At 43.2% G+C, this 24,535-nt stretch overlaps 1 protein-coding gene across 1 annotated transcript in view; it reads right to left on the bottom strand.

Annotated features, from left to right (window-relative positions):
• Nucleotides 1–9,174, bottom strand: part of KCNG4 (potassium voltage-gated channel modifier subfamily G member 4) — a 40,419-nt gene extending 31,245 nt beyond the window's left edge. The window contains exon 1 of the mRNA XM_027847692.1: nt 8,304–9,174. Coding sequence (XP_027703493.1) covers nt 8,304–9,050 — 747 coding nt within the window. The 5' untranslated portion in view covers nt 9,051–9,174. The remainder of the gene's footprint in view (nt 1–8,303) is intronic.
• Nucleotides 9,175–24,535: the final 15,361 nt, after the last annotated feature.

Here is a 24,535-nt window from a genome sequence, read left to right as displayed (position 1 = left end):
ATCTATCTATCTATCTATCTATCTATCTATCTATCTATCTATCTATCCATCTATCCTTCCATCTATCCTCCCATCTATCTATCTGTCTGTCTATCTATCTACCATTCTATCCATTCACCCATCTATCCTTCTATCTATCTATGTATCTATCTATCTGACTGTCTGTCTATCTATTTATCCATCTAGCCATCTATTCTTCTATCCATCTGTCAATTCATCCATTTGTCTATCCTTCTATATATACATCCATCCTTCTATCATCCATCCATCTAATATCTGTTTATCCACCCATCTATCCCTCTATCTATCCATAATCCATCCATTTATCCTTCTATTCATCCATCCATCCATCCTTCTATCCATCCATCTATCTATTATCTATCTGTCTCTGTCATTTAAAGGAGGCAGGTAGTATAATGGGAAATTCACTCAACTTGGAGTCTGAAAGACCTGATTTCAGATTCTACCACACACATTTACTGGTTGTGTAATCATGAGCAATTCCTTTAACCTCTCTGTGCCTCAGTTTCCTCATCTGTAAAATGAGGGGGTTGGATTTGATGTCTCTAAGGTGCCTTTCAGCTCAAAATCTATGATCCTATGATAAAGAAATTCCAAATGAAAGGAGGTTTCTAAGTGCAGAATATCTATTCTTGGCTAATGTCAAGCATAAGTAGGAAGAAAGGATGGAAGCAAAATTAGTGAAAAAAGATCTAGACTGGAAGGTCAGGAGAATTGGATTTAAGTCTCAGCTCTGCTGCTTCTGAGCTGTGAAACCTTGTACAAGTTACTTCTCTTGGAAATTCCATTTCCTCACAGGGATTTGTTTGACTAAGTGATTTCTAAGGTCCTTTCCAGATTTTACACTCTGGGTTCCTGGTGATTCTCCAAGAATGGATGAGGGAGATCTGTGGAGACAGATTAGGGTCGAGGTGATGGGGGAAGGAGCTTGAGCAAAGGCACCCACAAAGAATATCTTATAGAGTGCAAAGAAAGGAGGGGCAGGTTTAAAGGGGATAAAAACAGGGAAAATGAGAGGGGGCTTCTGGAAAAATCATCAAAACTCACAGAGCTGAAGGCAAAGCTGCAAATAATCACAGAGTTCATTGTGGGATTGTTTCAGAAGTCAAGGAAAAGTGAGGAAAGAGGGAAATTCCAAATGTCTTGTGTTGTTGTTATTCAGTTGTTTCAGTTGTGTCTGACTCTTGGTGACCCCATTTGGGCTTTTCTTGACAAACATCCTGAGTCATTTGCCATTTCTTTCTCCAGCTCATTTTACAGATGAAGAAACTAAAGCAAACAGGGTGAAGTGACTTGCCCAGGGTCAAACAGCTAGTAAGTATCTGAGGCAGGATTTGAACTCAGGTCTTCCTGACTCCAAGCTCAGCACTCTATCCACTGTGCCAAGTAGCTATCCACAAAGGTGGGGAGGGAGGAAAGATATAGATATAAGTATGAAACCACAAATCCTTGGAATTGTTAAATTATGAATTACTTTGTCTCTGGAGGAAGGGTGACTGGATAAGAGATCCATGCAGAGCTATAACTAGTCACAAATGTGCCTAGGGTAAATCCAGTTGAGTAGCTGTGGAGGGTACCTTCAAAGGACAGTTGAATCATGAATGCTTCTGTGTCCCAGCGAGTCTCATTTTTGCCCACATGAAAGTTGCGGGGGAAGGTGCCAGAGGTCCTGTGTATCCATCCATCCTTCCATCCATCCATCTATCTATCATCTATCTGCCTCTATCATTTAAAGGAGGCAGGGAGTATAATGGGAAATTCACTTGACTTGGAGTTTGAAAGACCTGGTTGTGTGAGATCGTGAGCAAGTCCCAGAAGAGGGCTTTCACAATGATGGAACCCTGGGAGTAGCAGCCCAGGGACACCTGGGCTGCCACTGGAGAACTTCGAGGTGAGGTGAGAGGACGGCAGGTATCTTGGAGAGGAAGTCTGCACCCATGTGGAAGAAAGATACCCATTCCCTGCTGATGTCACCATGGGCAAAAGCTCCATTTGTCCCGCACCAGAAATAGTTTTCCACGCACAAGGTTATTTTGTAATTCAACTTTTTAATGGTTCAGTGGTAATAAAGATCAAGGGACCAAGAATTGGGGAATAAGCTTAAAATTCCATCTGCGATGGGTAAATTCCATCTGGTCTACTGTGAAGGGAGCCCGCCAATGAAATGAAGAGATAGCAGAAATTAAAAAGAGTGCAAAGTGGATTTTTGAAGAGAAAGGCAGAGTTAAAACAAAGGTGAAGGTCCCTGGGGTAAAGACACATAGTGCAGTTAATAACAAAATTGAGACTTGAAACTTTTGCTAGATTGCCACCCTGTCTGTCTCCCATTATGCCCTAATAACCCCCATCTCCCCCCAGGCTGCTCCTAAGAATAAAGGCTTTCATTTTTAAATGATCCCAGCAATGTCATAGTTGGTTCAATGAATATTTATTGAGTTTCTGCCATGGGCAAAGAGCCCTGTGTTCAGTGTTGGGGGACATAGAAAAAGGAATTTAAAATAGTTCCTATTTTATTTTAATTTTAATTCATTCATTCATTTATGTTGAAGATGGAGTTTCCCTCTCTTACCCAGACCTGCTCATTTCCTACTTGGGTTGGTTTGCCCCTTCTTAATCTACCTGGCAGAGCCCTGCTCCTGGGCACTTGCCATCTTAATGCCAAACTTAGTGCCTTGTGTACTGCAGCTCAAAACTCCTGAGTTCAAGAGATTCTCTAGCTTCAGTTATTCCAGGTGCTGGAATTACAGGTGTGCCCCTTATCTTCAAAGAGCTTGAAGCCTAATCATGGAGATCACATAGACCTTCAGGGAAAAAGATAGCTAACAGTACCTCTGTGGGCCTCAGTTTTCCCATCAGTGAAATAAGGAGATTGGATCGAATGGTTTCAAGTTCTCTATGAGTCCAGGACTTTGAATGGCACAGATATTTAGTTTATCATTACGACTGAGAAGGTCTGGGAAGGCTTCCTATAGGATGAGAGAAGGAAGAGGAAGGGAAGGAAGGAAGCAGGGAAAGAGGGAAGAAAGGATAGAAGAAGGGAAAGAAGGAAGAAAGGAGGGAAGGAAGGAAAGAAGGAGGGAAGGAAGGAAAGAAGGAAAGAAAGAGGGAAGGAGGGAAGAGGAAAGGAGAGAGGGAAAGAGGGAAGGAAGGAAATGAAGGAAGGATAGAAGGAAAAAAAGGAAAGAAGGAAAGAGGAAGGGAGAAAACATTTAATAAGCCTTTACCTACTGTGTGTCAGGCACCGTGCTGAATGCTCTACAAATATTGTCTCATTTGATTCACCTGGGAGGTAGGGGCTATTGTTATCCTCATTTTACAGATGAAGGAGCTAATACAAAGAAAGGTTAAGTGACTTCCTCAGGGTCACACAGCTTATATGTATCTGAGGCAGGTCTTCCTGACTCTAGGCCCAGTGTGCTATCCACTGTAACTCCTAGCTGGCCTTTGCCTTAGAAGATGAGTGTGATTTGAATTTGGATGAAGAGAACAGAGGGGAGGGGACTTTGAGTCAGGGGGAAGAACTTTATTAAAGTAAAGAGCTAGGAATCTTCTGGAGTGAGTCACCAGTTAAGGAAGAAGATAGATATAGAAAAAGAGTGGAATTTTAAAATGTACACATATATGTAAATATGAATGTATGTAAATATGAAACATACACATGTATGTAAATGTGAATTTCCACAGAAAAGAGTGGAACTAAAATATACACATGTATGTAAATATGAAAATATACACATGTATGTAAATATGAATGTATGTGTATACACACATATGTACACGTGCACATACATATACCTATACATGGCTGGAAAGGTAAGTTGGGACCAGATTGAGGGTAGCCTTGAATGCCGCACTAAGGAATTTTATCCCTTAGCCATGGGGAGCCACTGAAGACTTTTGAATTGCAGAGTGACATGCTTTTTATTAGAAAGCTTAATTCATGACCCATTTTGATGCTCTCTTGTATTTTTCACGGACCAAGCATTTTGATGCTCTCTCAGTGACATAGGACTACAGGAGCTTAGATGTAGAGCTAGAAAGGACTTTAGAGGCCCCCCCATTTGTCAGATGAAGAAACTGAGGGCCCAGGGAGGTGAGGGGACTTGCCCAGGATCATCCAGGTACTAGGTGTCAGAGGCAGGACAGCTATCAGGATCCTGTTTTGTCTATACCTCACACTCAAATCAGGGAATTCTCTCTGGTCCTCAGGAAAAATCACTGGCCTTCTACAAGAAAAGGAGCTTCCTGCACTGCATGGGCATGAATGTAAATCTGCTGGTTTCAGGTTCCAAAGGCAAGATCTGCAAAAGAATTCATTTGTTCTTGAGACAAGTCATCCGGCTGCCTTGAAAATGGTCAGTGCAGGGCCTCTTCCCCAGGGAGGTTCCTCTGAATTTTGCAGGAGATGGGGGAGTGGCTGAGCAGAGTCCGAGCTCGGAATCCGCGTATCAGTGCGTGACTTTGTTCTGCGACCTTGTGAGAATCATCTGATTGCTCGACGCTGCAGTTTCTTCATTTGTAAGAAAGAGGAGCTGGGGCATCAAGAATTTTAGATCTGTAAGGGACCTTAATTTGAGATTTTATAATCTTGCTTCCCAATAGGTTCATGGATTTGGAGCAGCAAGAGGCTCACCTCATACAGTGGGTAGTGTTGGCCTTGGAGTGAGGGAAACCTGAGGTTCAAATCTTCCCTCAGGCACTTACCAGTTAAGGGACCCTGGACAATTTTCAGTCTCAACCTCTCAGCCTCAGTTTCCTCCCCTGTAAATTGGAGATAACAACAGCACTTGCCTCCCAAGGTTGTTGGGAGAATCAAGTGAGATAACTTGCGTAAAGTACTCTACAAAATTTCAAGTGCTGAATAAATGCTAGTTATCATCATTGAACCCCACCATTTGGTAGGCCCAAGAAGGATAAGTGACTTATCCAAGGTCACATGGATAGTAAGTGGCAGAGTTGGGTCTCAAACTCTGGCCTTCTGACTCCTAATCTTCCCAACTATACCACATTAATAATAACCTAATAATTAGTTTAATAATTAATAGTAACCTAATAATTAATGGATTTAAAAGTTAGAAAGGTATGAATATAGTGGCAAAAGTATTGTATTTGGAGTCAGAGAAATAATCACTTTCCCTCTCTGGGCATCAGTTTCTTTCTCCATAAGATAAAGAGGTTGAACAAGATTATTTCCAAGGTCCTTTCCAGCTCTTAAAGTCCATAGATTTACAATCTGGTTCTGCCACTTACTACTTATGGTGTTGTTCAGTCATGTCTGATTCTTTGTGACCCCTTTTGGGGTTTTCTCGGTAAAGATACTGGAGTGGTTTGCCATTTCCTTCTCCGGTTCATTTTACAGATGAGGAAACTGAGGCCAACAGGGTTAAGTGACTTGAGCGAGGCTGGATTTGAACTTGGGTCTTTCTGACTCCAGGCCCAGTGCTCTATCCACTGGGCCACCAGCTGCCTCATGCTTGGACAAGTTCCTTCTCCTTCCTGAGCTTCTGTTTTCTCCTCTGTTAAGTGAGAGGTTTGAACCACATGATCTCTATAGACTATGATCCCAATGGCCAAGTGCCATATACAAATACATGAAGGAAATGCCCTTTCAGCATCATGGGGAGCTCCTGGTGTGAGGGCTAAGGGACTTACCAATGGTCACATGGCTAGGAAGTGTCAGAGGTGAGATCCTTCCTTGCCCCAAGCCCAGTGCTTTATCTATCACACCTATTTGCTGTTATACTATAGAAATGCACGATGTTTGGTTTCTAGTACTGGAGACTCCAAACTGCAGAACTTAGCCTGTTTTGTTCATATACTTTGTAACAGCCACAAGGATTTGTTTTTAAAAAGGAATGCACTATTTCGGTGGCCCTGGCTGAGGCAGCTAACCGGGACTGGGTGCCAGGAGACCTGAGCCCTAATCCTGGCTTTGCTGCTAATGAACTAAATGACCTTCCACAAATCATTGACTACATCAGAGCCTGCTTTTCTGAAATCCATTCATCTTCTTTTCCTTTACTGCGTTTCTCCTCCACGCCAATCTTTAATGAAGGTGGCCTTTTAAAAATTGGGAATTGTACATAATCATAAGGACCAATATGGAATGAATCTAAGTGTAACCGACGCTTAGAGCAGATTTTCAGTGGATGCAGCAAGTCATCTTGGGAGATTTTCTTCAAAACTGATATCATCGGAAAGAGAACACGGAGTGCAAGGGGAATATCTGATTTTTCTATGTACATTTATAGATGTTCATGAAGGATCTGAAGTTGTCTTCAACTCTCAGACTGTTGCACCATGTATAGTTTTATTTCAAGTCATAAATTACATTCCCTGGCTCTGAATTTCTACCTGAACAATAACATAGACATGCTTCTGGGCAGTACACCTTTCCCTCTGTCTCTCTCTTCTCTCTGTCTCTGTCTCTCTCTCTCTCTTTCTCCTTTCCTTCTTTCTCTCTCTATGTCTCTGCCTCCCTCTCTATCTCTGTCTGTCTCTGTACTACTCCCTCCCCCTTCTGTCTCTCCCTTCTCCCTGTCTCTCTCTGTCTCCCCATTTCTGTCTGTCTATCTCTGCAGTCCATATGAAAATATGTTTCATTAGATGGGATGTACAGTGATGCTGCCATTCAGAAACTGCCTCTGGAGTCAGAGGAGATGGATTCAAACACCACCTCTGAAACTTATCTGTGGCACCTTGGGCAAGTCATCTAACTTCCTTTGGTCTCAGTTTCCTCATCTGTAAAATGAGGGGCTGGGACTGACTGGCCTTTGAGGTCCTTTCCAGCTGTAGTTTTAGGATCTCATTATCTTATGGACTCGATGGACACAAGTGTTAAAAAAAAAAAAAGCAGCATAGTCACCAAAGGAAAAGGGATCTTAGGGCATAGAATGTGACAATACCAAATGTCAGAACTGGGAGAGACATTAGAGATTCTCTTGTCTAGCCTCCTCATTTTGTGGATGAGGGGACAGATGCCCAGAGAGAAGCAGGGACTGGCCCAAGGTCTCACAGCACTTAAGAATTCAAATTTTAATTTACCTAATTCCGTTGATCTTTTATACATGACGTTTGGTTTCTAGTACTGGAGACTCCAAACTGCAGAACTTAGCCTGTTTTGTTCATATACTTTGTAACAGCCACAAGGATTTGTTTTTAAAAAGGAATGCACTATTTCGGTGGCCCTGGCTGAGGCAGCTAACCGGGACTGGGTGCCAGGAGACCTGAGCCCTAATCCTGGCTTTGCTGCTAATGAGCTAAATGACCTTCCACAAATCATTGACTACATCAGAGCCTGCTTTTCTGAAATCTATTCATCTTCTTTTCCTTTACTGCGTTTCTCCTCCACACCGATCTTTAATGAAGGTGGCCTTTTAAAAATTGGGAAGCAATATGTCATTCTGCACCAAATAAACTGTATCAGGGACATAGTTACTTCTGAAGGAAGCTCTTTGGTTAGAGGAATAGCATGATAAATTGCTTGGGTTTTCTATTGTTGTTTGTGAATATCCTTTTTATGAATTCAGATTAGAATGTCTCAGTATTTCGAGTCACATGATATTGAGTGGAGTGAAAACTTGTTTATAGATAGAAGCTAATCAATCAATTGGCAGGTAGTGACTAAGTGCCTACTATGTGCCAGGCACTGTGTTAGGTGCTCCTGGGGAGAAAAACATAAAGAATGAAACAATATCTACTAGAAGAGAACTTAGATTCTAATGAAATGACCCTGGACTAAACGGGGACCTGGCCTCTAGTTCCAACATAGCCATTTATTAGATGTGTGACCTTGGGGCAAATCGCTTCCTTCTTTAGGACTCAATTTCTTCTTATGCAAAATGAGGAAGGCTAGAACAGGTGGTCTCCAAGTTCTCTCCCAGCCCCCATATTCTGTGTTCTAATCTCCCTTCCAATTCTGACATTCTATGGTCTAATGTCCCTTCCAGCCCTGCCATCCTATGTTCTAATGTCCCTTCCAGCCCTGCCATCCTATGTTCTAATGTCCCTTCCAGCCCCGACATCCTATGTTCTAATGTTCCTCCCAGCTCTGACATTCTATCATTTTATGATTCTCTATATGCCTCTTACTAACCTATATATAAAATATGCCCTGGGAAACTATTGTTTGTGATTCTTGGACGGAATGTTTGAGATTGTTGGTTTGTCTAAATTCTAAGCAGCTCTTCTCTGCCCACCCACACACATGTGACAAACAAGCCCGTTTCATAATATCAACGATACGTAAACTGTTCGATGGCTGAGAGGTGAAAGGGACTTACCCTGTCTTCTTCAGCCCTTAGGTCCGGCATCGTGCTGACACAGAGGCTTATGGCCGTCGTGGCCACAAAGAGGACAGAGAGGCAGGCAAACACCTTCCCCGGAAGCCCCGATTGCGGGTTTTCCACCATGTCCCTAAGGTGGCTCATAAAGAGCCCCCATCGTGTGTCCTCCGTGGAGATGCCGGTGGCCTCCTTCTGCCGGTGCAGCTCCTCGTCCTTCTGGACCTCGGCCAGCTCTTCCAGCTTCTGCCGGAGCTTTCTCAAGCAGCATTTCTCGAGGTTGGACTCCTCGACCCCCCAGTACCTCAGCTCCTCCTTAAAAGACAAGGCACACATCTCCCGTAAAAGCACGAGTTTCCCGGCTGCCAGAAAGCTGACGATCATCCCGAAAGCACTGGGGCTCCTGTCGAAGAAAAACTCCTGGCTGTCTTCATCATAGTCGTCGCAGAGCTGGGCGATCTCCTCGTGGTTCCTGCAGAATTTCAGCCTGCTCAGGCGAGTCAGGGGGAACTCGTCTAGCGTGCTCCAAGGTAGAAGGTACTTGTTTCCACCAACGTTGACGATGATCTCCCGCTTAAGATCAACGGTCAGGAACTGGTCTGGATGGACGACTTTCCGGGCCCTTTGGTAGTAGAGTCCTTTGATGGAAGAAGCCCGGACTGGACAGTGTGAGACCTGATCCAGAGAGCTCCAGGACGCATAGCAGCGGTCACCTTCGCTGCCGCCGCCTCTGGAAAGCATCGGCATCTCTGTGGGAGTCTTTGGAGAGCCACCACAGCTGGATTATAGTGGGTTTGTCTGTCGTCCAAAGGAAGAAAGAAAGTGGGAGACAGAGTGAAAGAGAACAGAGGGGACAGGGTGGTGGTGGTGGTATAGAAAGAGTGAGGGTGAAGGAGAAAAGGAGCAAGAGGAATGAAAGAGAAAGTAGAGTGAAAGGCGAAGAGGGGAGGAGAGAGTGAAGAAGACAGAGTGAAAGAGAGAGGGGGTAGAAAGAGAGAGGAAAGAGGGGGGAAAGAGTGAAAGAGAAAGAAAGGAGAGAGTGAAAGAGCAAGAGGGAAGGGGAAGGGAAAGAGAGAAAAGAGAAAGGAGAGGGGAGAGAGAGAGGGAGGGAGAAGGAGAGAAAAAGAAAGAGAAGAGAAAGAGGAGAGGGAGAGAGAGTGAAAGAGAGGAGAGAGAAAGGGAGAGAGAGAGAGAGAGAGAGAGAGAGAATTGTGTTTGGATAGCATGTCATAAGACTATTGATTTGGAGTTGGAAGAGACCTTAAGAGGCTAACTAGTCCACCCACCTCCCCATTTTTACATGAGAAAACTGAGGCCCAGAGAAGCTAACTTCACAGAATCATATATCTAGAGCTGAAAAGGACTACAGTGGCCATCTAGCCCAAACTCCTTCATTTTATAGATGAGGAAACTGAGTCCTATAGATGGCTAAATGACTTATCCAAGGCCTCACAGACAGTAAGCACAGAGTCAGGATTTAAACCCAGGTCCTCTGACAAACTCAGCATCCTTTCTGTGGTACTATATGCTACCCTCTCAAATTTGTGGCCTCCCCAAATCCTGGTTCTGCTACTTTTTAGCTGTGTGACCTTGGACAAATTGTTCAATCTCTCTGGGCATCAGTTTCCTCTTCCATAAAAGGAGTGAGTTAGACTTTATACCCTCTAGGGGATGTCCATTCTAGCTTCCATGACCCTACGACTCCTAGACAGCAGGAAAAGTGAGCCTTGTGGTTTTATACAAAAGCCACAATTACCTTGCCTTTAATGGCCCTGAACAAAACATACTTTGGGTCTATCCTTGCTTTCCATCCATCTCCACGCCCTCTCTAGTCCTCAGTTTCTTCTTCTGTAATATTGAGGGGAGAAGCAGTGTTGGGTTCCATGTTCTCTAAGGCCTCTTTGGAAAGAGCCTTGCATTTGGAATCTTCGGAGTCACCTCAAATCCTGCGTGACCTTGAGTAAGTCTCTTAACCTCTATGAACCTCAGTTTCTTCCTTTGTAGCTTGGGGACTTTGTAGGTCTGGTATTTTATATTCTCAAGTCCCTTCCAGTGCTGACATTCTATCCTTCAAGGCCCTTTCCATCCTGAACACTCTACGATTAAAGGATGCTGTAGAGAAGCCTGGGACCCCTGTGGGCTGGGGGTCATTAGGGAAGATTTTCTTGGTAAGAATTAGGACTTGAGCTGGGGAGCCCTTAAGGGATAGGAAGGATCCAGAGCAGCAAAGAGAATGGGGGAGGACATTCTAGGTGGGTGGAATACAGAGTGGGAGAAAGCACTGGGTTTGGAATCAGAAGACCTGAGCTTGAAAGCCAGTCGGCAGTTTCTGCCTCCTGTATGAGCTTGGGCATATCACTGAACTCATCTGGGCTTCGGTTTCCTCATTTGTCAATGAAGGGACTGGACTCGATCTCCAAGGTTCCTTCGAGCTCTTGGTCCCCCGCTCCTATGGCTCTGACCATTTCAACATCACTACTAGCTGTTAAGGCCAGTTAGAAAACTCCAACACCTTGTTAGCTTTGCCAGTGGGGTGGACACATCTTTAACGCTTCCATTGCGACTACTTTCATTTAGTCTTCCTTTAAATGCTGCCCACATCTGCTAACCCCTAGCTATGTGACCTTGGACAAGTCCCCTTGGTTCTCTGGGCCTCAGCTTCTTCTTTTATAAAATGAAAGGGTGACGTTTAGCACAGTGCCCGGCACATAACAGGCATTTGAATAAATGCCTTTTGGCTATTTGACAGACTGGGTTGAATGGTCTGCCCGGTCCCTTACAGCTCTGACAAGCTATGATTTTACCTTGTTGACTCAGTATGAGTGCATTACATTATTATTCAGCATGCAGTTTTGTTTCCAGTTTTATACACAATTTCAGGAGCCCTGTGACCACGTTATGGGATAGTCCTTCCAAGCCGGCATCATTTGTAAAACTGCCCACAGCCTCAGAATCCAAAATGCACCTCAATAGAGAAAGAAACTCCATAGCCTAAGAGAAATAAAAGTTCCTCCCTTTTCCGGCATCAGCTGGATTTCTGGTTGACATGGAGCAGCTTGATTCTGGCCCATGTATTTCATGCTTACACGTTATACGTTTTCTCCCAATACCCTGCTTTTATCGCCACATCCATATTTTATGGCCAATAACTAAATGCAGGTGAACCACACTCAAGAGAAGTGTGTTCTTACGCAGAGTATGAAAGAACCTCAGAGCCCTAGAGCTAATCTATCCCCTTCACTGTACAAAGGAGGGAATTAAAGTCCAAAGACACCCGAGGCCATGCAGTAAATTAGCAGCAGAGCCCCTGTGGAAACCTGGCCCCTGACTCATTAGCCAGGGATCCTGCCATCATGCATTCACTGCAGAAATCCCCCTTGGAAATTCAGTTTCCATTTATTGACACCCTTCTTTGTTCCTCCCTCCCCCCCCAATTTGGCAAGCAAAGCCAGCTGTTGTTACCTTTTGAACATCTGGAAAAGGTGCCAATTGGGAACAATATTCCCACGCCATAGATTTTTAAATACTTGTTTGGCTAAGTCAGCCCCATCAGTCCTACATGCCATCCTTAAGGGCAAACAGGAACTTCCCCAAAGTTTGACTCACCATCCTGAGGTGGGGGGGATTGTTTCCAGGTGCTCAGCCTCCTCCCTGAGAAGACAGTACATTCCTCATTTCCCAGGGAATAGACATGTAGGGATGTAGTAAAGAGGGAAGGAGGAGGGAGGAAGAAAAGCTGTTTTTGGGCAGTTAAGTTTCAGTCTCTCTGCTTTGCCTTTGCTCTTCCAGGGAGAAGTCCATTCATTCTTCGCCTCAGAAAGCCCTGGGCTTTCAAAGGTACCTGTAAGTGCCCTCTTTCTAGAAGGGGACTGGCTGCCTGGGCTTCCTAGCTCAGTGAGCTAGCAGAACCCGCTCTGCTTCCTCACTGAGCTCTGACTCCCGGAGGGACAGTCAGTGTGGTCCTGGCAGGCGAGGGGGGAGAGAATGGGAAGAGCTTAGGAATAATCTCTCCATCAGCCATCCAACCATCCAGCAAGCAGCAGCACCAGCAGCAGCAGCAATGCCAACTGCCAGGCAGGAGAGCAGAGAAATGCCCTCCCCCTTGGCCAAAAACAGAGCAACTTAGAAGTAACAATAATAATTTGCAAGCATTAGACACAGCAGGTCCTGGAGGAAGAGGATTGGATCAGGACTCAGGAGCCCTGGATTCTGGTTCCAGCTCTGCCATTCACTCACTCTGTGACCTTGGGGAAGTCACTTCTGCCCTCTTGGCCTCACTTTCCTCCTTCTTGCAAGTGACCATGCCATGTGTGGATCATTTGAAAATGCCGGGACTATTTAATCAATAAGCATTTATTAAATATTTACTCCTATGAGCTAGGCACTGTGCTAAGTGCTGGAGATACAAAGAAAAGGCAAAAACAAAATGTCCCCTTAAGGAGCTCACATTCTAGTAGGGGAGACAACATGCAAGTAACTATGTCTATATAAAATACACAGAGTAGATGGAAGGTAATCTCAGAGGGGAAGATATTAGCAGCTGGTGGAACTGGGAAACGTCTCCTGCACACGGTGAAATTGGAACTGAATCTTGAAGGAAGCCAGGAGGTGGAGCAATCCAGGCATGGTGGGGGAGAATTGTTTAGTCTGGGAAAAGAAAAGAATCTGTGTGTGTGTGTGTGTGTGTGTGTGTGTGTGTGTGTGTGAGAGAGAGACAGAGACAGAGAGACAGAGAGAAACAGACAAACAGACAGACAGACACAGAGAGAATGGCTGTCTTTAAGTGTTTGAAAGGTGCTCATGTGAAAAAGGAATCAGGCTTATTTTGCTTGGTCCCAGAGAGCAGAACCAGGGAGTCCTGGGTGGAAATTGCAGAGGCAGATTCAGGCTTGATGTCAGGAAAAGTTCCCTAATAATGAGATGCTATAGCAAGTGGATTCCCCCTCAGGGGAGGTCTTCAAACAGAGTCTGGGTGACTGACCTCTCATCAGAGACGTTGTATGATGACCGATGTTCAGGTGAGGAGGGGTGCACCAGCCAATGTCCGAGATCTCATCCACCTCTCAAAGTTGGTGTTGCCATGATGGAGGGCGGGGGTCAGAGGAGGCAAGGGGGAAGCTGGGACTAGGTGACCTGTCCTTCCGGCTTTCACATTCTGTGATACAGTGATGCTAGCAGACAGCCAGCTGTCACTTTTCATACCCAGAGTTCTTTCCGGTAACTTTGACTAATTGTAGCATGACTGAGTGCTTTTGAGAAGTTACAGAAATAACTTTCCTTCTCTTTCGGCTTTGGCTGACTTATGGCTGACTCCAGTGAAACTCACAGATCTTAGCTCTGGAAGGGCCCTAGAGAGATGATCTGGTCCAGTCCCCGGCTGTCAGACCCATGATTTATGATTATTGACTCTGTTTTACAGATGAGGTTTGCTCAAGGTCACAGAATCAGTTAGGTGATGACAGAACTAACTAGCTGTGACTAGAACCCAGGACTCCTGGGTACCATGTGTCAAATCATCAACTTGTAGATTATAGGATTTAGAGCTGAAAGAAACCTTGGAGACCCATTTACACTTTACAGATAGGGAAACTGAGGCCCAGAGAGGTCAAGTCATTCAGCCATGGTTATACATGGTTATACAGGTACTAAGAGACAGAGCCATGTTCTGAATTCAGGTTTTATGATTCTGATTTCCACTGCCCTTTCTATTATATTTTACCTTCTCCTTGAATCTGTTGTTCTGAATTCTCAATACCATGTCCTACTGAGAGAGGCAGGATTCTGCAATGAGGTACCTGGAAGTATTTGTTTTTTTCTTTCTGCCCCCAGCCCCATCCCATCTTCATGCTGAGAGGCTGATCTTTTTTTCTCCTTCTCTTCAGATTGTCACAAAGATGTAGGGAGGAGTGGGGAACCTGCAGCTTTGGGGCCTCGTGTGGCCCTCTAGGTCCTCAAGTGCGGCCCTTTGACCCAATCAAGGACCACAGTTGAGGACCTACAGGGCCACATGTGGCCTTGAGGTCGATGGTTTTATAGGGTTTTCTTGTTGTGTCTCACAGTGCCTTCAGCTCGGATCATGGGACCATTGACTTAGATGTGGAAGGAACCTTACAGAGCATCTTGTCCATCTTCCTTACTTTACAGATCAGGAAACTGAATCCCGGGGAGGTTTAAGGTATTGTCTCCCCGATTAGAGCCTGAGGTCGTTGAGAACAGGGATGGTGTTTTCTTTATATCCCCAGAGCTTAGCACCGTGCCTAGCACATAGGAAGTGCCAGGGATGTGCTGGAGCCCATTCTCATGAGCTCGATTGTTAAATGTTCAGTGTGATTATTTATATCTCAAAAATCACCAAATGCTGCAAGTCAGGACTTGACATTGTTTTATTGATTGTCTAGATTTAAGAAACTGATGGAGAAAATGTTAAAAATGCAGATTAAACTTCAAGTGTTTCCTGCTTACATCTGCCAGCACACCCTGGTAAGTGCCTAATAGGTGCTTGTTGACTTACTAAGTTTACAGATGACAAAACTGAGGCAGTAAGAAGTTGAGTGACATGCCTACAGTCACACAGCACCAGAGCAGCAGGGAATGGAACCCAGGTCCCCAGCTCCAGATCTAGAGTTCTCTCCCTAGCAGGACGATAGGGTGCATTGATGGGGACGAGGAAATCCAGGGTGAAGAGCCTGGGCCAGCTGTGGTCTCTGAGGGCAGGTGTGGAGCTAGCGAGTGGCAGTGGCAGCCCCATCAGGGGCATGGCATGGGGATGGGGTGACCGGCTGCGGGTCTTTCTATTCTGACCCACTCTGACCGCCATCTTGGCAGCTCCATCCTCCAAGCATCCTCTGTCCTGCCTGCCTGCAGTCTTATAGACAGCATGGTGCTCTGTGCTTGGTAGATGCTTGGACAACTGTAGTTGGATTGAATTTATTGCCAGGCCATGTGGAATAGTGGAAAGAGAGCTGGCCTCAGGCTCAGGGTGACCTGGGTTTAATTCCCATCTTTGACATGTACTGGCTGTGTGACCCTGGGCAAATTCATTAACCTCTCAGTGTACTGGGCATAGCTTCGTTAGTCTTGAAGACTAATTTTCAGTACAGTTGCTCTTTGGCCTGGGTAGAGGGAGCTCTTTCATTAGGGAGCTCACAATATCAATGAAATCACAGGTTTGTTGTTGTTCAATCATTTTTCAGTTGTGTCCGACTCTTCGTGACCCCATTTGAGGTTTTATTGGCAAAGATACTGGAGTGGTTTGCCATTTTCCTTCTCCAGCTCATTTTATAGATGAGGAAAGTGAGGCAAATAGAATTAAATGACTTGCTCAGGGTCACAGAGCTAGTAAGTATTTGAGGTCAGATTTGAATTCAGGTCTTCCTTATTCCAGACCCTGACTCCAGGGCAGCTAGGTGGCTCAGTGGATAGAGCACTGGGCTTGAAATCAGGAAGACTCATCTTCATGAGTTCAAATCATGCCTCAGGTAGAAGGGAAGAGAGCTAACACAGGCAAATCTCCCATAGGAAGAAGCTTTGGTATACCATACACTGATGGGACAGAGAAGGAAAGTGACCAGCCCAGGTGCACCCAGACTCATTAACAGCAGAGCTGGCATTCACATCCAAATCTCTTGACTTCTGATCCAGACCTCAGTCTATTGTTGTTGTGCTCTCTTTGGCTCTCTGCTTGTGATCTTGGCTTTGCAAGTTGGTCCCCACTTCAGCATCTTGGTACCTAGGCAGCTAAGTGGGATCTGGTGTCAGGAAGGCCTGTGTTCAAATCCAGCCTCCTACTTACTAGTTGTGTGACTCTGGACAAATCATTTAACCTCTGCCTGACTCAGTTTCCTCACCAGCAAAGTGGGGATAATAATAGCACCTAGCTCCCAGGGTTGTTGTGAGGTTAAAATGTAATATTTTGTAAAACAGTTTGTAAACCTTAAAGTGCTATATGAATGCTAGTTATTATTATTATTGCTTTTATTATTACCATCCAATTATCTTCTCCCAAGCAACATATTTCCTGGATTTTTTCCAAGAGTCAAGGGAAAGATGGATGGGTAATGGGTTGATACCAATGATTAATTTGAGGAATGGTAAGCACAGACAGTTCCCACTTTTAAACTCGATGTATTTTTGAAATCGTATTTTAAAGTGGAGTCCTATGACATCTAGGCAATCGGAATTAGACAGTTTAGGTTATGGGCCAAGTCCTGACTTGAAAGAAAGAGAACTGGAGGGGAGGGAGGTCTAAGTGAGAGACAAGCCATTGCCTTTGTCTTGGTCCCAGTTTCCTCATTTTATAAATGAGAAGACCAGACTAGCTGGTTTCCAAGGCCCCTTCCACATTTGATAGTCTTGTCTTCTAAGGCGTTTCCCAGCTTTGACATATGGCATTCTAAAGTCCCTCTGTGCTCTCAACAATTGATGATAACTCCATGATAAATTTATTCCAGAGAAGAGAGAGGCTTCAGTAAGTAAAAAAGAAAAACCAGTCTCTAGGGTAAGCATTTCTCCCCAGGGGCCAGAGAAAAATGTATTCCCTCCTTGAGCAAACAGAGCCCCTGGTATGACATTAACCTAAGTCAAAATTGGGCCCCAAATTCTCAGAATAATAACTTGGGATTTCTATAATGCTTTGAGGATACAAAACTTTTCGCACATATTGTTTCAATGGAGCTGTACAAGAGCCTTCTGCTGCAGACACCACAATGATTATTAACCTTTTCTTCCCCTTGATCTTGTTACTGAGACAAGCATATCCCCACCCCCACTTCCCAGACCTTTATAACAAAAGGTACTTGGTGCCACAATCATTGGGTAGGGAGGAAGTAGTCTTCTCAGCAATGTCCTGTGTCTCGCCTCTTTACAGTATGACCAGTGGTGATAGCCAGTCTCACTGCTAGAAGGATGGCATCAGAGATTTCAAGATCATGCATCCTAGGGATGCATGCAATCTCACGCTGGAATCCTAGTCAGAAAGTACAAATGCCGGAAGGCACTCACTCACTACTCCAGGTCCCTTCTCCAGTTCGTCTTGGGTGTCTTTTCTTTGAAGCATGAGGACTCTCTTTTCTTTCTTTCTTTCTTTCTTTTTTTTTGGGGGGGGCTAGGCAATGGAATTAAGTGACTTGCCCAGGGTCACACAGGTAGTGAGTGTCAGATGTCTGAGGCCAGATTTGAACTCAGGTCCTTCTGACTCCACAGTTGGTACTCTATCCACTGTGCCACCTAGCTGCCCCAAGGACACTCTTTTCAAAGGTCTCTTTCATAGGGTAACATTAACCAGGGGAAACTTGGTTCATGCTAACCACCTGAGGCTGCTTACACTACCCATCTCTTTGATGCTTTCAAGATGTTGACAGTGATACATGGTCAAAGGATGTGAACAGTCAGTTTTGTGATGAAGAAATTAAAGCTAGCTATTGTCATATGAAAAAATGCCTTAAATCGCTGTTGATTAGGGAAATGCAAGTCAAAATAACTTTGAGGCACCACCACACACCTACCAGATTGTCTAATATGACAGAAAAAGAAAATGATAAATGTTGGAAAAGATGTGGGAAAATTGGAACACTAATGCAATTGTTGGTGGAGTTGTGAAATGATCCAACCATTTTGGAGAACAATTTGGAACTATGCCCAAAGGTCTCTAAAAATGTGAATACGCTTTTTCCCAGCAATATCACTTCTAGGTCTGTATCCCAAAGAGATCATAAAAAAAGTGAAAAGGACCCACTTGTACAAAAATATTTATAGCAGCTCTTTTTGCAGTGGTAAAGAATTGGAGATTGAGGGGATGCCCATCAATTGGAGAATGGCTGAACAAGTTGTGGTATGGTGGTATGTGAATGTAATGGAATACTATTGCGCTTTAAGAAATGATGAGCAGGCGGATTTCAGAAAAACCTGGAAAGACTTACATGAATTGATGCAGTGAAGTGAGCAGAATCAGGAAAACATCGTACACAGTAACAGCCACATTGCAGGATGACTAACTTTGATAGACTTAACTCTTCTCATCAACACAATGATCAAAGACAATTCCAAAAGACTCATGATAGAAAATGTTATCCACCTCCAGAGAAAGAACTATGGAGTCTGAATGCAAATTGAAGCATACTATTTTCACTTTTTTTTTTCTTTCTCGTAGTTTTTCTCTTCTGTTCTGATTCTTCTTTCACAACATGACTAATATGGAAATATGTTTAACATGATTGTACATGTATAACCTATATTGGATTGCTTGCTGTCTTGGGGAGGGAAAAAGGGAAGGAGGGAGGGAGAAAAATGTGTAACTCAAAATCTTAGAAAAATGAATGTTGAAAACTATCTTTACATGTAATTGGAAAAAATAAAATACTATTAAATGGGGAAAAAAGATGTGTGCAGTGCAGGGAAACATCTGCAGCGCAGGAAGCTATCCCAGGAAACCTTCCAAATATAATTAGCATTTATTAAGCACCTAGACTATTCAAAATACTACATTAAGCAACTTCTATCACATTTCCTGTAGTGACTATTCTAAACCTGTCTCCACTAGCCCTACTCCATCCTCCAGTTTACAGCAAATGACCCAGCTTCCTCCTCCATTAAGAAAACTGAAGTTGGCAAAAGTCTCTTTAATCCTCATCCCTTTAACTGCTAAATGTCTCGCAAAAAGTGCCTATACCCAATGCTGCCACTTCCTTACTGCCTCTTACTAATTAGGCTTCTAGCCCACCTCCCTCCCCACCCTTCTGTACTGAAACTGGTCTTTCAGACCCATGACCTCCTAACCATCAAATTCAATAGCATTTTTTCAGCCCTAGTCCTATTCAATTAGTCAGTCAATAAACATTTATTAAGTGCCTACTGTGCTAAGTTCTGGGGAGATAAAGGCAAAAGATACTTCCTGCCCTCGAGAAGTTCACAAAACTTTGCTTTATATCAGTTCATATAAATTTTTCTGTGCTTCTTTATTAATTTTCTCATCATTTCTTACAGCACAGTAATATTACATTTCATCCATAAGCAATAATCTGTTTATCCCTGAATCATGGCTGTGCATCTTTATTTCTGGTTCTTTGCCACAACAAAAAGCACTACTATAATTATTGTGGGACCTTCCTTTTTTGTTGTTGACCTCCTAAAGATATATGCCTAGTAATAGAGTCAAAGGTGCAGACATTTTAGTCACTTTCATTATACAAAATTCCAAATAGCTTTCCAGAATGGTTGTACCAGTTCACAGTTGTTCCCACAATGCATTAGTGTTTCCATCATCCCACAACCTATTCAACATTGACTATTCTCCTTTTTTGTCATTTTTGACAATTTACTAGGTAAGAACTAGTAAGAGTTGTTTTGATTTGTATTTCTTTTATTATCAGCGATTTGGCACATTTTCTATGGTTATAAATAGTTTGACATTCTTCTTTTGAGACCAGTTTGTTCCTATTCTTTGTTCACTTATCTTTTGGGACCTTTCCAATTTTTGACATTGTTAACAATTCTCTTCTAATGGATGGTCCTTCCTCTCTTGGTTTAAAAAAATGCCCTACTCTCCTGGATCATCTTCTATTTCTCTGTCTCCTTCAATGACTCCTTTTGCTCTTCTTAATGTGGACATTTTTTCTAAGATCCCTTCACAGCCTCCTTCTTTTCTCTCTTTTTCAAGGTAAACACAGTCACTCCAATGAGTGACTTCAACTACCTACTGCCTTTATGCAAATGTATCCCAAATCTGTAACTCTCATCCTATATCACTCTTCTGAGCTCATAGCCTACATCTCTAATGGTCAATGGGACATCTCAATTTGAATTCTTCATTATATTTAATACTCAACTTATCCCAAACCTGGCATATTATCTTTCTCATTAACTAACTTGGTCCTTCTGATTTCACTGTTTCTGTCTTTGGTACCACCATTGTTCCAGGGACCCAAGTGAGCAGTTTTAGAATTATTTTTGACTTTAATCTTTCTTTTCCAATAAATGTCTAATTCTCGTCACTTCCTCCTCTAAGACATCTCTGGAATCTACTTCCTCCCCTCTATTTCTACTGCTATCACCCTAGGACTGGACCTCATTATTATTGCAATAATCTCCTAATTGGTCTTCCTGCTTCCATGCCCTCTCTTCTGCAATCTGCCCTTTTTACCATTTCCAGAATAATTTTCATTATGCATAGATCTAGTCATCTTATTCCTCTGATAAAAAATCTTCAAAGGCTCCATGTTGCCCACTTAAAGTACAAACTCATTTGTCTGGCATTCAAGGCCATTTACAATCTATATCACCATACTTTTCCAGTCTTTTCTCAATACAATACCAACACAACATAACACAATACAATAAACATTTATTAAGCAGCTACTATGTGACAGGCACTTAGCCAGTTCTAAGTGCTGGGTATACAAATAAGAGGAGGCAGGTAGGTGGCTCAGTTGATAGAGTGCCAGGTCTGCAATCAGGAAGACTTGAGTTCATATCTGGCCTCCAGCACTTACTAGCTGTGTGAACCTGGGTAAGTTACTTAACCTCTGTTTGCCTTAATCCATTAGAGAAGGAAATGGCTAACTGCTCCAATGTCTTTGCCAAGAAAACCCCACGGACAGTGTTGATTTGCTATGGTCCCATAGGGTCAAGAAGAGTCAGACAAAACCGAATGACTGAACAATATTACAAACAAGAAAAAGAAAGATACTCCTTGTCCTCAAGGAGCTTACAATCTAATGGGGATAGACAACCCACAAAAGGAAGCTGGAAAGTGGGAAGGGGGCCACAAGGGGATATTTTGTTCTGTGGAGTTGAAACCAAGCAGAGCTACAGATGGAAATTGTTTCCTACTAGTCTCCTCCATGCCCTGGCCAAATTTTGCTCCACTTCCTGCTAAAACATTTGAAGCACTCTAGAGGCAGCTAAGTGGCCCAGTGGATTGAGTACTGGGCCTAGAGTCAGAAGATATGAGTTCAAATCCAGCCTCAGATACTCACTAGCTGTGGGATCCTGGGCAAGTCATTATCCTCTGTCTGCCTCTTTTCTTCAACTGAAGCATGGGGGTTAATAATAGCACTTACCTTCCAGGGTTGTTGTGAAAATCAAATTAAATAATAATTGTAAAACATTTTGCACAGTGCCTGGCACATAGTAAGCGCTTAATAAATGCTAGTACCTGAGGTAGAATTCAACTCAAGTCTTCCTAACCCCAATTCTAGTTAGTTCTCTCTCTACTTTGCCGCCTAGGAATGGACCTAGATTTCATTGGTATAATATATTTCATGATGACAGTACTACCCAATGCAGATTGGCATTTTCTATGAAACATATATTTTATAGAATTGCCTATAAAAGGAAAATTGGGATCTGGGACAGAAGGTTCATAGGAGGCCCCAACAGCTCCTTGAAGCCTTCTCTGTTTCTATTTCTCAGTAATGGCCTTCTCTTTCATACTTCAATTCAATAAATAGTTCTTTTCAATAAACATTTGTGAAGTGCCTACTATATGCTAAGTGCTGGGTATGCAAAAAGAGGCAAAAAACAGTCTTCAGATGACACTTTCTTCCATAACTCTATAACGCATTTTCATGTAATATTATATGTCAAAAATATGCAACAGGGATTATAAATCTTTTTCTACCAAGCATGAAGGCAATGTGTGTTTCTCCTGGACATTACAGGCAACTGCTCTTGGTAATTTGAATAGCTTTCCAGCTGCCCAGGAGGAAATGTAATAAACTGAGAAGCTAGTGGAATAAAAAAAAAATGAGTTAATTCCCCCTAATCCCTAGACCTAGGGTGACTACCGACATAAGCAGAAGACACAGCAACCAGACACTAGAAGGGGGAGGACATGAAGTAAAAGAATCCATTCTGAGCCCACATGAACTGAGGAGAGAGAATGACATATTTATAAGGTACAAGGACATACAATTCCTGGCCCTGAAAGGTTTCTTACATGTGAGACTTGGAATTGACATTCAAAATAGGACTTAAAAAAATTAAAGCACTCTGGCCTAGATTTTTATTTTAAATTGTAAGCACATTTGGCCAAGACAGAGACTACAGATTATTTTTCCCCCATTGGTTAAATAGGAGAGCTAATCCTCTGAGAGTAGGCACACATGCCATCTGCTGGAGGCTGAGAAGGACCACAGGAAAAGAAATGGATGAGGAACTGCAGAAAAATAGAAGACCCAGAAAGGGGCCTGTGACAACCAACAGCTATTTAGTGAGAACTAAGAAGAACTGTGGACCAAAGGGGAACATCAAAGGGAGTTACCATGGGAAACTTGAATGGTGACCACTACTAGAACCAGAGGAGTCATGGAGGGGGAACCAATGTGAAGGAGTAAGTCTACTCCACCAATACCTAGGGTCCCCTGCTGAATCCTTCCCCAGGCTAGTACTGTAAAAAGTTCATTCTGTATGCATTCTCTTGTGAGAGAGACCACTCATCAGTGGGTATTGCTACTTTATATGGCAGGGATTCTTAACCTGGGGTCCATGGACTTAAAAAAAATGGATAACTGTATTTCAGTATAGTTGATTTCCTAATCCTATGTATTTTAATTAATGCATTTAAAACATTATCCTGCGAAGGGGCCCAAAGGCTTCACTAGACTGCCAAAGGAGTCTATGGTACAACAAAAGGTCAAGAACCCACGTTTTGTGGGCTCTTATAAGAGTTCAGCTACTTTCCATTAACCTCGCAGGAAATCTTGTGATGCCTACATTCCCAAGGAAGGGGGTATCTAAATTCAAATTTCTGAGATGAATCAGAGAAGTAAGAAGTCCCCAAATGATATCCAGACAGTTCAAGTCAGGAGGGAGCCTCTTCTACAGGGGTCATAGAGATCTATGCTCGTGTCTTATTCTCCTACTAGATTTTAGCCTCCATGAGGGCTGAGTTATGAGCCAGAAGTTGTGGGCACCAAGAAAGGAGGAACAATCGCCATCTTGAAAAAGGCGAAAAGGGGAATAGCAGACAGCTGCGTTGGCCCCACTGCTTCAGGTGCCCAGCTCTTTCTCCCGGCTTCTGGCCGCATTCTCTGCCCTCGTGATGCTTTTGGCCGGTGTTAGTCCTCTTGAAGATGTGAAATTGGCCTGAGACTGATGAAGAAAGGAGAGCAAACTAAGAATGAGAGTTCCACTAAGAATCACTAAATTGGTACATGGGGAGAGAGCCCAATAGTGAGACAGATTCAGTTTGACATGAGGATTCAGTTCCCACATGACGAGGTGATTATGGGGACTTAGAGACAGTGAGCAGTGAGTGAGACTCAGGAGTTCAGGAGGTGGTAGATGCTAAAACAAGTGTGGAACTGGGGAGACCCAGGCCACATCCCTGATCTGAGAGGGACTATAGGTAGGGTCCAGAGGTCTTGATTCCCCCTCCCCATATAGCATAAGTATTAGTCAGCAAGAGCAGGGATGAGTAACTGTTGATAAGATTTGGTCTTGTATCACTTATGTGGAGCATGTATTTTCTGAGCTCTTCCTAGGTTATTTTGGGAGGAGAGTGTCCAGAGAGACTCCGGGCAATGTAGAGCACAGGACATGCCTGGTTGTGAGTGACAGATAGGGGACACTAAGTTTCTACTAAAATTTTACCTCCCTTAGTACCTAGCATTGTGTTCTGCAAACAGTAGGTGCTTAATAAATGTTGGCTAACTGAACGAACAAATGAATGAATTAGGTGACAGGGCTTCTAAGGTTCTTTTTAATACAAATATTCTAAAGATATGATTCCATGATTTGGTGTAATGTAGTGGAAAGAATACCAGCTTTAGAGTCAGAAAATCTGGGTAAAAATCTTGACTTTGCTAGTAAGCTGTATGATCTTAGACAACTCTTTTCCCCTCCCTGGGCCTCAGTTTCCTTATCTGTAGAATGGGGGAGGGTGGGATTGTATTGGAATCTAACCCAATTTTAAGCCTATGATTCTACGACTTAGTATGCATTAGGCCAAATGCCAGTGAGCTTCTGTGAGCTTGTTTTTGTTTTTTTAAATATGTTGAATCCCTAATATGTTTAATAGGAATGTATATGTATAGCCTATATCAGATTCTGTGCCATCTTGGGAGGGTGGTGGGGAGGGAGGGGGAGAAAAATTTTAAACTCAAAAGCATATGGAAGTGATTGTTGATAAATCAAAATAAATTAATAAAAAATTTAAAAAACAAAACAAAACAAAAAAAAAGAATAATTTAAACGACCATGGTAATGTAAAAAAATCACATTGAATAGCTTAAGAA

Source organism: Vombatus ursinus, unplaced genomic scaffold (assembly GCF_900497805.2).
Source record: "Vombatus ursinus unplaced genomic scaffold, bare-nosed wombat genome assembly UNPS02005286.1, whole genome shotgun sequence".
Taxonomy (NCBI): Eukaryota; Metazoa; Chordata; class Mammalia; order Diprotodontia; family Vombatidae; genus Vombatus; species Vombatus ursinus.
Note: the sequence above shows the minus strand (reverse complement) of the source record. Positions and strands in the feature narration are given on the sequence as shown.